The 13,665-nt window shown below is 38.9% G+C and overlaps 1 protein-coding gene across 2 annotated transcripts in view; it reads right to left on the bottom strand.

Moving 5' to 3' along the window:
* Window positions 1-13,665, bottom strand: part of LOC124211705 (uncharacterized) — a 101,809-nt gene that overhangs the window by 11,398 nt on the left and 76,746 nt on the right. For both annotated transcript variants that reach the window (XM_046611041.2, XM_046611040.2), the window contains 2 exons: window positions 7,790-7,900; window positions 1,579-1,695 (listed from right to left, as the gene is read on the bottom strand). In XM_046611041.2, coding sequence (XP_046466997.1) covers window positions 1,579-1,651 — 73 coding nt within the window. In that variant the 5' untranslated portion in view covers window positions 1,652-1,695; window positions 7,790-7,900. The remainder of the gene's footprint in view (window positions 1-1,578; window positions 1,696-7,789; window positions 7,901-13,665) is intronic.

Here is a 13,665-nt window from a genome sequence, read left to right on the forward strand (position 1 = left end):
TTTGTTCGTTTTCATTCCTTTTTCATTGCCCGAAATTATACGAACCTCGAAATATGTGATTAAATATCGTAAATCTTCAACGGTCAGGATAAAAAAACGATGAAAATACAGGATTTTTTTTTTTTTTTTGCGTACAAGCTCAACAGATATGAAAGAATTTTACCCCTGATTTATGTAATTGATTTGAATTTGGTAAAATAAATTATTGAAAAAAGACGTTGATTGCATACCGAGGAAATATGTGTATTTTAATTATTCGGACAATAAATCTAGGTATCGAATGAAAGAGAGGAAGAAATGAAAATTGGTACCTTTCCTGGAGCAAGCTTATAAATTGTTTAAAAATCAATAGGGCCGGTGTTCTCCACATATATGTATACCTATACAATGGGTATTTACTGTATAGGTGTGTATTCGTAGATACGTATGTGGTGTACACACGTCGTTGGTGAATTACGACTGCGAGGCGTTGGCTGGTTGCCATTTCTTTCTAACCCAAAGCATCGGGACAAATGGTGGGAATAAATTCGAAGTTTTAATATCAGAGTGGAGGTGAGATTATTGGATAATTTTTTACACAATCGGAGATCGGCATTCTGAACGCACAATTCGAAAATCGCTTTCTTAGAATTTTCTACCGTTTGACGATGTTTTTTCACGTATGAAAAACAAATTTGTAGGTTACTCTTTCAATTGTGACCTGTTTGAAAAAGTAACTGTAATACTTGAGGAAGAGAAGGACCAAGACTCGAGCTGCGGGGCTTGTCTCTCCGGAAGAGGAATGAAATTCAGAATTGTTTCGACTTATTTCATTAACTTGGTTGTAATCAGACTGAAACTGATTTAAATTAAGAGTTGAACTCAGGATCCATAATTTGTTAATTGAACCTTGCGGGAATGTCAAGTTGGAGCGAATTTATGACTGATTAGATAATGGTACAGGCTTGATTATTTGAAACACGTAAGTAAGTTTACAGTCCGAAACGTTGACGGATGTAATAGAATGGAAATAAATACGGAATTCGAATATTTTGATGGACAGTTTTTCGAAGGATAACAGGAGGCGAGTTATTCGCGCGATGAATTAGCGTTGATAGTAAAGTTTATAGGCGTTTTGGCTAATCTCGCATTTAAACACACAGCTAGCAAAGCCTCGCTTCGTTGCTCCAGCTAGCCTCGCCTGAGCAGATATACCGCTTCTGGATTCGCAGTGCTTGCGGCGTAATCCGCGAGTAGATTTTCGCGTCGTTTGTGCCGTGTGTATGCACTCTATATACGCGAGAACACGGACGTATAGGTGGATGCTAAAGTCTTTCCAAAGCCGCAAATTGTGTACCGGATTTAACTACACAGCGTTGCAGGTACGCGACTCGAACTTCACTGTCAAAAGCTCGAAAGTTCATTTTATAAGCTGATCCGTTTAAAAACGGCTGCGACACGAGTAGACGGACGCTTGTTTATCCGGATTAAAAGCCGTCCCGGGTCAAGTTTCGCCCGGTTTTCATTGTTTCACTTTTTATCGCTGCCATGTTCGAATCGGTTTTTTACTAGACAAATAATCCAAATTGATGTACTCACCCGATTGCTGTGTGCACGGTATCCTAGCAGCCTCGACCAGGTCCTCGTGGCTGCCCGGTGGGGCCTCCAGCATCGCGGTGCTGCCCGACGACGACCTCACGCAGAGCAGGCTCAACGCTGAAACAGGACATTTTTCACTAAAATATGTTACTCGGCTTTTCTCAGACGTTTCCAGTCGCGTATCAGTGTCAAACATCTTCCAAGGTTTCGACTTCTTCGTCAGAAACTGATCGGATATATTTCCGGATTCACGGTGAGCGTTGTTCCACCTCGCGATTTTGAAACCGCATAAATTTTAACTCCGTTGACGAAAAATTCTGAAAAAATTCTCGCATACGTGGTACAATGGCAAAAAATCAGTCCGTAAATTTTTTCCCAAGATTTCGGTCCCGGTACAAAGTAATCGCCTTGAAAGACTTTGGTTTGTCGCCATTTTGGAATACCGACCGCAGCGAAAGGCATTTCTGATAAATTCACGATACTCGGTTGAAATTTTGTTCGAATGAGGCTGAAAATTTTTTTAAATATTGATTAGACAAAACCAAGTTCCGCCGGACAGTGAATTTTGCGATAAGCTTTGAGGGCGCGAATCATCCGTGTGATTCTAATTTCCGAAATTCTTCTCTGATCAATTATTCGTAGCGGGGAATTGAGGGATGCATTATTGAAATAGGATCTCGCAAATCCGTACTTACATGGAAAGGGTTTTGGGCGGGGCGAAGTGCTGGAGGATAAATCCCTTTATAGAGTCTACGGCAGCACATGAGGCTGCAGGAAAGCGGCGAAAGCCATAGATTTTAGCAGGATGCCTGACTAACGATAAGGATTCAACTTTCGGTCTGCTCTCCAGGATCCGCTTCGGAGTTAATCGATCGAGACGATCCCTAACGGGAGCCATCGTAGCATCTCACACCAGTGAGGAAATTAACGAATTTCTCGAATATTCACCCCTCGGATTTACGTACCTTGTACACCCGAGATTACCGCACAGTATGTGGCTCTCGTGTATGCCCGGCTGATTCCGTACCCAAATCAACCAATTATTCTCCGGAGGGAAACAATCGTTGGTGCCTATTATTGTTACCGCAGTTTCGTCGTGAGTCAGCGAGCGATCGATGCGGATATAATTGGGAAAAAATTGCCGATGAATTCAGATCGAGGAAATGACGCTGACCGACTTTTTCTACTTATTGTTCGAAAGAGAGTAATTTTCGATGCTGAATTTGTATTTTTTCGACGAGCCTTTTTCACGATTCGAGAAATTATTCTACACGTGAAAACACGACTCTCGGATTAAATACGTTGAACGAGCGTCATTTTCGAGATGAATTATGCGACGTCTCTTCCGTCCGTTCCGCAAGCTTACGGGGACGCAGAAATTAATGACGATGAGAAGTGAATCGGGATTAAAGGCCGCGAGTCCGAGATGCTCGCAACGGAATTGCCGGACGAGTCACGAGGAATTCTTGGTAAATCTAATAAAAATAACAACAATAACCGGCAACAATACGTTTTTTTCTTCCAACGATTTATGCTCGTCTTGTGGCAAGACTGTGGATGTAATACCGACGGTTTACCCGCCGGTGTGCTTTTGTACGACTATAAATATTTCACGCAGCAGGCAGGATGCGCGTACACTCAGACTGCTGTAATTATCCTTTGACGACAGCGTACAGTGCGGAACTCGAGGAATTTTGATTACGCTATGCCGTAAGTATACGGTTAGATGGTCTACACTTTATACGGTACACGGGAGCAAACACGTTTTCACCGTAATTAATTACCCCAAGTTACGTCATTGCATTGTACGTAGATGATCAGGGTGTCCAGTCCTCCTTCGCAATAATCCTACGGAGTCCTGGAAGTGACCCTCAAATTTATCGTTACTTCGACACTAGTCCTTGATACTTATATCATTTCTATCCATGATTTTCAAACTTTATTAAGGATGAATTAAAATACCAGAAATCTTGTAAGAAATTTCCAGTAGGGGTGTGCGAATCATTCGAAACGACGAATAATTTGAGTCTTCGAATAACTCGACTTTGCTGAATAAATCGAACTTTTTGCATAATTCGAGTCTTCAAACGATCCGAATTCTTCAAGTAATTCAAATTTTTCGAATAACTTGGCTCACAGTTCAACTGTTTACCGATTTCATTGTCTAATTACGAAATCGTTATTAAATTACCTGTGCTATTTTCGTGTTCAGTGTAAAATAACGTTCAGTGATTTTTGAGGTCCGTAAATCGTCGAATAACCAAACAATTCGAATAATTCTCGCTATTATGATTATTCGAATCATTTGAGCTATTCGAATTATTCAAGCTATTCCGAATGTTTGATTCTATTTTGAATAGAATTTGACTATTCGATTCGTAATAACCGCTTTTTCACAACTTTTGAATGCACGCGTCTTGACAAATTGCATATTTTCGTTTGATTCTTCTTTAACTACTCAATTGTTGAGAAAAATTTCATCGCAAACATCAGACTATTTTACATGCAGTCGTAAGAAAGTTACGAGTAGAATAAGTTGGTGTAAAAATTTAAACCGCAGCCACGATCGACTGAATCGTGAAAAGACCGTTAATGCTAATTATTATGGGTCGTATTTTGCAGAATGTATTACTAGCGAGAAAATATGAAAGGAACGAGAAAATTTCACCATTGAAAGAAAATCCTTGATATGGTTACACGTGTTGATAAGATTTCCAAAAATAAAACAAAAAAACCTCGAAAAGGCATATTTCAGGGCGATTTTTCCGAAAAACCAGTCGAAATAAAATTCTAATTCACAGTTTAAGATACTAACAGATGAAAAATCGAATATCTGTACTGATTGTGTCAAAAAATTGTTATTGCACACTTTCAACGATTACAATCACTATCCGCTCGTCGAAACTTCTCTAATATTTTTATTCCGTTTCATTGCTCATTCCGAAGGAAAGTGTCGCGAATAATCGAGCTTTAAATATTGAAAAAGTGGCAAAATATTGCACCTCGATTCTACGCTCTTTCGTTCGTTGTTCGTTTCGGTTCTTTTTTGATGTATGAAAAAATTGTCAACCATAAAAAAAAAAACACACGTGATCCCTCTGTTGTGTCCAATTTTAAATAATCACGCGAAGCGAATAAAGGACGCAGGGGAGGCCAGACACATATCTCTGTAATCGAAGCGACAGTTGAGCGCAGGTGACTTTCACGGGGAATTGGATAACCGGAAGCTTTTATCTCTGACTGACGGGGAGGGGGGGGCGGTAATCCGTCATTTTTCGATCCGATCGTTTGGGTTTTATTTCACCCTCCTCCATTCGTTCGTTCTCTTCGTTTTCGCTCTTTGACGAGAAGACAGAAGAAAAAGGAAAGAAGAAAAAAAATCAGACAAGCGTAGAAGAGCGGCTGGGTAATGCGGTGTGTCTGATTTTCTATGTAGGGGTTGAAGTTATCCACGATTCCAACGACTTTGTATCATCAGGGCAGATCGCGTCACTCTCTACCGCCCTTGATTGTCTCCGCTCGGGCGAAAGATCTTCAAATCTTCTCTGATATATACATGCCTGTCTACCGGAATGGCTTTCAAAATCCACAAATCGATTACTGCTTAAGGGACTGACTTACTCACCCCGCATCTTTCAAACCGAACCAAAAGGCACTCGAGAAGTCCTCGAATCAACTTCAATAATATGGCCTACGAGATTTCAACTCTAGGTGAGCGAGAATTTTTATCGCAAGATATGTTTGAAAACTTTGAGGGGTTCAAGTCGCTTCGTGATTTCATATTTTTCGAATCATTCGCCGTTTTTTTTTTTACCCAAAAGGTAACCGGTTACGGGGTGAGGGTAGAAATGTAGATAAATCGCAAAATAGAAGCTCTTCAAGTGAAGAGATTAGGATGATGTTACAACGGTCTGTAAAATTATCAACCGTGTGACAATCGTCAAGACATATAGAAGTTTATAGTTTATTATCTTTTTTAAAGGAGTGATAAAAATCGTAATTCGCTCAAGATTGAGAAAACCAAAGTGTGCATTGATGATAATTGCAAGTTCAATCACGATTTCACAATTTTCACACATTTTGACAATTCTTTACATATTCTGACTTTGTACACTTTGAACTTTTCTGCATTATCGACCCTTACGTTCTGATTGCTGTATATTTCGAATGTCTATATTTTAGCCCCTCTCTTCTGTCGAAAAATCTTCGTTACGCTCATTTGAAATTCTGATTCAAAAGTTCTGATTTCGATTGACTGCAACAATTTACGAAGAAATATAAATTTTCTACTTATATATTTACCGCGCACGACGTTCCGCCCAATCCATTTACGGAGAATAAAAATCTTTGAGAATACAAAAATTGGGAAAACATCGATTTCCGCGTCATTATGATACGTAGATATTGTGCCCGTTATTTATACTAATTGAGAATCCTATGTTTCGATCTTCGTAACTCTGATCTTTTCCTTTCGAACCTTTTCACTCGCACATTTTTCCACTCAATATTTTGGCCTGAGTTTTGTTACTCGAGGGTTTTTGCGATCGCGGATCACGAATCCGAAGTCAGAATTTAATTATCACTAAATCCAAGATGCCGGATCCAACATGGCGGACGTAAAATCAAAAAAGCTAGAAAAATTTGATGATTCTGGCCGAAACTTGTTACACGAGGGTTTTTGGAGCCGCTGATCGCAAATCTGAAGGCAGAATTAACGATAAACGGTGACAAGAATACGTAAATTTTTGAGGTAGGACACTGAGCATCCCTCTGTGACTGAAAGAGTTGATAAAAAGTCTTTCCAACCAAGGTGAAATTAATCAGATTTACTTTATTTCCCCCGAGGCGAGAATTTGCCGCTGCGAAAAGTTTCATTCCGAGGATTTCGGATCAGGATTGACCCGGCGGAGGTTCGCTTATCTCTCTCGGCCGTTCGAGCACGTGCATGTAGCAGACCGTTTCGGATTTTAACAAAGTGCCCGGTATAAATGAGTAACTTAATTTGAATGGGCGGGAGGGTCGCTGCCGGAACTCGCGTCCATTCTCATCCGAATACTGCAGGACCAAAACTCGCTCCTGAAGCTCGGAGAGAGAAGGGTTGGTACTTTAATCACCCTCTCCAATTTAAATGCGATCTATGGGGGGCGTAATTTTCTTTACATCTACCGACCAGCGTTAGCTTGCATTTCCTCACGTTAATCCGGGCAGATGATAACGCATCTGCAGGTTTTACCCGCGATAATCGTAGGACGTGAAATGGATCGGATGAATGTTTGACGATTTTATCAAGAAATACTGTCGTTTCCGGGAAATATGAGAAACTCTTTCGAAATATGAAAATAAAAGATATTGGAATTATAAACAAAAGCTTAAATATCGATACTCCGTTCCAAATTGCTGGAAAATCATTGAAAAACTTGAGAATCTAATCGGTTTAACTCTTCGTTTGCTCGTGTCATTCAAAGTACTGTTGTTTAAAAGTCGCATTCAGCAGTCAATTCGATATTGTCATCTGATGATCACAATCGATATCAGTGGAATTTTGTAAAATCAAGTACTACGTGATAAGAAAAAGGTGTTTCAATAATTTTCCAAATAAAATAAGCCATCGTGAAAGGAAATCAATCTTATATACCAAATTTTCCGTCATTTTAAAGCGATTAAAAATGAATTAACATCGACGTATATAAAATTTTTAAACAGTGCATGAAATGTCTAGTACATTGAACAGTTAAATTTTTCCGAACGGTTTGAAATTTCATGAGATCATTTATGCTTGTTAAATTAATCTGAGATCCGTCGAAATAATTCGACATCAAAGTATAATCTATTAAATTATACAATTTGTTCGAATCTTTTGAAATTCTTCGATAATCATTAAAATCTTGTCCAAGTTCTTAGAAATTTGATAAAAAAAAAATTTGCTCTTTAAGACATCGTAGAAAGTGATGATAAAAAATCTTTAAAAATATTTTTCTGCGAATCTCATGGCACGTTTTCGAATATCAAAAAAAAAAAATTCCAAATCCTTTACGTTAGCTCCATTAATTGCTGGATAAAATGTTTCAACACCCATATTGAAGTCTCGTATAAATTGTGATAAAAAAAAGAGAAGGAGAAAAAAAAAATATATCCACAAGTTGGCACCTTTTCAATTGGGTCGAAGATCAACTGTTTTGCGTTAGTGGGAAAAAGCGTTTATCAAACTCACCCCGCTTCAGTTCCCGCCACGTGATCGTGATTTCGTTGCCACCCCTCGAACGGCGTTGGATCTTCGGCGTGAATGACCTGGCTTGAGAATAACGCCGGCTATTTGGAAAGCCTGAAACGTAAAATGAGATGTGAATTCGTTAATTTTAACGGTGCGCAATAATGCTGCATATCGTACCTGAAAAGGAAATTCGACGATATCCGCATCTCGTTAAATATTAAAAATACACCCCCCTCACCCCGCGGCTCTTTCGGTATCACTCTTCGATACCCGCGGAAGAAAAACCCGCGGACTCCAGCCGATCCCATTATACCCATCCTGACGCCTGACCAGCCTGCGTAAGCGATCAGGCGGAGGCATTCTTGTACGCAGGGTGTATAAAAATTGCACGATTCAAGTAGGGATGGCCGGGGGTGCCATAACCCGGGAAATATAGAACTATACGGTGTAGCCGTAGCGTGCTTATTCTTCCCTTTTCTCTTCGTTCATTTTCCTTTTCTTTATCTTTTTCTTTTTTTTTTTTTCTTTTCTCCTTTTTTTTTCATTTCCTCAGATTGTACTTTCTCACATAAAACAGAATTTCATCCCCCTAAACGACTCTGTACAAAGTTATTGCCGTATAGATAGCCGTGCGTCGTAATTTGCAGCAAATTGGAGACAGTTTGAGTATAAAAGTGTGACGATCTTCGATTTAAGGAGGTTCGTATCTCTGAAAATCGATACTTCTTTTTTATTTTATTACCGGATGGACTCGCTTTGAGTATACGTCAAATTGTTATATTCGTGAGGTGTGAAGTGCTATTTAAAAAAGTAAAAATCTGAAATACCGGAAGGCTTGGATGTCGATGATTTATGACAAATCGATTAAAAATTGTTGATAACCTAGTTAATTTCTTCGAAGTCATTCTAACACGGATTCTATTATTCAGTTGATTAATTTGTACGAATCTGTTGTAAGGATTTTTTTATTTTCATTATTCTGGCATTGTTGAATATTAAATGGAAATGTTAAACAGACTGGCGAAAGAAAAGAAAATCTATTTCAGTAACCTTGTAGACGATAGTTGTTAGTTTTGTAAAAAAATTAGCCATCGTGGATTGAAATCTAACGAATCCGTCAGATTTATAACACTTTTCATGCGATTTAAAATCAAGCATCGACATCTCTGAGCTCTTTCCTATAATTCCAGTATTCCTTAAACTTTGTATTCATTACGAGTTCTTGCCGATAGAATGATTCAAATCTGTGTAATGAGCGAAATCTCTGAGCACGTGTACAATTTCCGTACCTACATCAAAGACTCCCGAGTAAATAACAAATACACGTACAACATACTTCGTAGGGTAAATATATGCGGAATAAAATGAAATAGAAATCAGGGTGGCTCGGCAGGTTTCTTCGTTACTTTGTCCGCGTGTTTGAGCTCTGCGGAATAAGCTGTAAATTAACTCCGGGATATCTCGAAGTGTGAGTAACGTCGCCGGGCGAAGAAATATTATGCGTAGGTATTCTCAGGCTTACGGCGAGAGCAAAGGGACGTCACGGGGGGTGGGAAACGGCGTGAGAAACAGGAAATCAATATTCATATCGGTCCCGGTGCCCGTTATCACGCGAAACCCGGGAGTGTCTCTCCTTCTATGTACGCAATATCGCGGAAGGTTGTTTTTGACGCATTGTTAAAACAGCCCGCACACACACAAATATATATATATATATATATATACATAAAAATAAATAACCGTCCGCCTTCGGCGTCGGGGATGACAAATCTAGTGGAATGAATAAACCAGAGGGGGTGATGGTGGTAAACCTCTGCCTGCATCCTCCGCGTTCGGGAAAAATCACTTGAAACACATCCGCTGATAGACGGTGGATTTTGTTGCCACTCAAAATCCTCCCCTCGTGCGTAACTATCGCTCATCTAGAGCCGTGCATTATTTACACATGTATTAAAGATGGAAAAAAAAAAAAAAAGAAGAGGAGAAAGGGGACAGCTTACACGTTCGCCATACTCTCGCTGCTAACCCGTAAACACCCATGGAGTAGGTACGTGGCTTATGGAATTTCAAATTGAAACATCGGCAAGCTCTGGGAAACAGCTGATGAAAACAATTTTCATTCGATTGTTTGTACGTAAATTGTTTGAACGTTTCCAGCCGGTGGGGTGACGGTGGAATTACTCGAAAATTGAAATTTCCAATGAATTGTAAAATCGTTTGTCTTGCAGGAATTCGTGACTTGAGATACGTTAGAGATGCGATGGTAACGAAAAAAGACCTCCTTCAAATGTGAAAATACCCAATTGGCTGACTGGAATTTTTCAATCAACTCTATTGTTTGTTGTTCTCGTATTTTTACTCGTCGTCTGGTTAGAAAAGCCTTGAAACGAAAAAACGATAATAACCGAATAAAAGTTTTCCAACTTCGGCTCATATCTGTAGGCCGTATTTGATTAAAACAGTCATTTCACGTGACTGAAAACGGATTTAAAAAAAAAATAAAAAATGAAAGAACAGCGCAATTTTCAACCAACAGAGCGCAATCATAATAACGTCATTACGCCGAAAGCATGTTATTCATCCAATCGCTGTGGATTCGCAACTCATTATATGGGTACATAAATTCCGTACAAATCGCCTGAGGCAGATATTTTCATGGAACTCGTTAGTGAATCACAAAAATACGGTACGCAGGTACATGAAATTGTCATTAGTTTAAAATTGCGATAAACCGACGATTTATTAAAAAAAAAAAGTAGAAGAATTAATAAAAATTCATCGTGGCTAAGCATAATCAAATCCAAGCGATATGTAGAGAATTTATTTAGCTATTTTTTTCTATTTCCTTTGTGCCAATGAAATATTGTTTAAATTCAACTCGATTCGATTAACTAATATTATATTTTCACAATTATTTGTTTCAACTTTACTGTTATCATTATACACACCAATGATGCATCCTTAATCACTGAATATAATAATTTTTAATATGCCAATAAGTATAGATGTTACAAAAGCTGTGTCGGGATTATTTTATTCTGTTATACGATTATTGAAAAAGCTTCGTTTCAATACCGATTATCACTAAGAAGTTCAAATTCGAGACTCTGGCGAACGGTGAAACATCAAAAAAAAAAGATCAATTAATTTTTGGCCCTGGATTTTTAACGCGACGTAATTTTTGCACGAAATCCGGTCAACCGGGAAAAAGGATGAAAATAAAAATTGAGGAATCAATTATTTTCGTGATCATCACTGATATGGCCAAAGATAATTTTCCGTTTTAATTCGGTACACTTTTTGCTTACAATGAGAAATACCGGTCTATCCATCCAACTGTCTAAACTTTACGAAGCACCTCGACCACACTCGTGCAGTGCACTGTATCTGCGCACATGTGTGTATTGAGATGTATACAAGTTACGTTTATATACCTATACAGGTGAAACGGATACGTTATATACGGCCGACTGGGACTCGGTGCCAATATCCGTTGGAATTAAAATGGATGGAATGTTCGTATTCCGTGAGGAATAAAACGTCCTACGTGGATACAGTCACGGATGAATATACGTATATATACGTGTATTACATGTACGTTACAGATAAATTTACGCGCGCAATTGCGTAGTTCGGTGTTGAGAATTAAAGACAAGACAGGTAGAAATTTTTCTTTTTCTCTCCACCGACTCTTCGACGCCCTTTAATTTAGCATCTCTCTCTCTCTCTCTCTCTCTCTCTCTCTCTCTCTCTCTCTCTCTCTCTCTCTCTCTCTCTCTCTCTCTCTCACTCTTCTCCCATCCCACACTACAATTTTCTTTAATAAATTAAACTCTTCCTCCCTACTCGCTCGATCTGCAGGAAAAGCGGGACATGTGATATTTCACCAAGCTTCATTCGGGATGATAAATCGCGAATACTAATCCCGCTCTCTTCGCACACGTACGCGAAGCGAAACAAGAGGATACGGAAATAGGAAACGGGGACAGGAAACTCATAATATTTCACACAGATCTGCATGGTGGAAAAGTTGAATCGAAATTCTCAAATTTGAAACGAAAAATCGAACATGCAACGAAACAAGACATGTTTTTTTTTTTTTTTTTTTTGTTTTTTCATCTCGCGTTGGTGGATTTTTTTGGAATTTCACCTATTATATAGCCGACGACGCGGCTATGCGAGAATACCGATTCTCACCCTGCACGGACAACGATTCCGAGTTATTTATGATTGAACGCAAATTCGCGTGGTTATATCGTGCGGTCGTGCCGGGGATATTGCAGTGAAAATCTATATTGTACATACGCACACAGATGTAAATACATGGTGTATACATATATACAGCGTACACAAGTCGTACGGAAATGAGGTGATATACAGAAGTGCGAGAACGGGTTTGACTGGCCTTCTGCTGCAGGAGAGATCTGCAGCCCACTTTAATACCCCATCGGAGATACGTGACATGCACGCCGCGCTTGTCGTGGGGAAAAAAATTTCTTCCGTCGCGCTGTGGGAAATTGAAAAATTTTACTAATATATGGCGGAAAAGTGTGGAGAGGAGCGTGGGTGAGCCGATACAGCGTTTGTGTGATAGTTTTAAAGGGGGTGGGGGGTGTGAACAGAGGGATGCATGCCAACGTGCAGCGACGACGACACGGACGGCTATGGTCCAGGCTTTGCCGACCCGATACGATCGTCATTCTCAAAGCGAAACGCACGAGGGTGTGAATTTTTTTTTAATCAAACTACACATCGATAAGCGCGTCACGTACGTACACTGAGGGACTAAAGTATTCGTACGGTGGATAAATTTGAATAAAATAAGGTATAAGTGTTTTGAATGAAAATTGTTTACCCAAAGGTGTACTGTTTTTTTTTTTTATTTTATTTATTTTTTTTCCACGACTGGTCAATAACGTGAACAAACATACAGATTCGATCTTGTGGCGATATTTTCGTCCCTCACCTCCTGGGTGGTTCAGAAAACAGAAAAAAAAATTCTGTTTGTCGAAAGAGGATCAAAAGTTTTTTTGATTTAAGTATAAAAATACGTCTGTTAAAATTTGAACTCTTAATATTAACATTTAAAGGTTGCTCATCGGACTTTTGCAATTTCCGTAAGAATAATACGTGGGAAAAATGATTTTTGATCCTTCTGATTTTTATAACTGACTAACGATGCGTCGTGCAGTAAATTCGCAGATATATTCTTGCAGGGATTTGAACGCTCTATAAAAAAGGTCCGTTGTCATTTTGTGATGAATCTACTATTTCAAAAGTTATTTAAGGTCTTTTGTTGACCTTTGACCTCAAATAACTTAAAAAATAGAGCGTATCGGGTGTTGCTGATGTTGCCGCATGCCTCACACAAGGATATAAAAACACCTCACGCCTCTGTATGGATAGGTATGGAAATTTCATCGCATTTCATCAATTGCAAAGAAGAATGGAAAAAATGAAATAAAATAATAATGATAAAATGAGAGTGAAAGAGAAAAGAATTAACACTTTCTCACCCCGCTGCAGCGTATACATCCAATTCGCACGCGATATTTATCCGCTGTGATGAAATTCGAGTTTGAAATGAAATATTTTTACTTTCAATAACTTATTTCTGTACAGAAACAACGAAAATACTGCATACAAACATGTTTCAGTTCAACAATTGTGGCAATATTTGTTCCAACTAATTGTCTAAATGGTGTTATTGTTTTTTTTCCGCGTAAAATTGAAAAATGCGTGTTTTTTAAAAATCTATCAAACCTTCAAATTGCTTTGGCTGGTAAAAAAAGAGACAGCGAAATTGACTTGCAATCAATTCATCAAGCAAGCGATTTTCACCCCGTCCAAATAAAGAGGAAGACTCATTTTCAACC

The sequence above is a fragment of the Neodiprion pinetum genome, chromosome 2 (assembly GCF_021155775.2).
Source record: "Neodiprion pinetum isolate iyNeoPine1 chromosome 2, iyNeoPine1.2, whole genome shotgun sequence".
Taxonomy (NCBI): domain Eukaryota; kingdom Metazoa; phylum Arthropoda; class Insecta; order Hymenoptera; family Diprionidae; genus Neodiprion; species Neodiprion pinetum.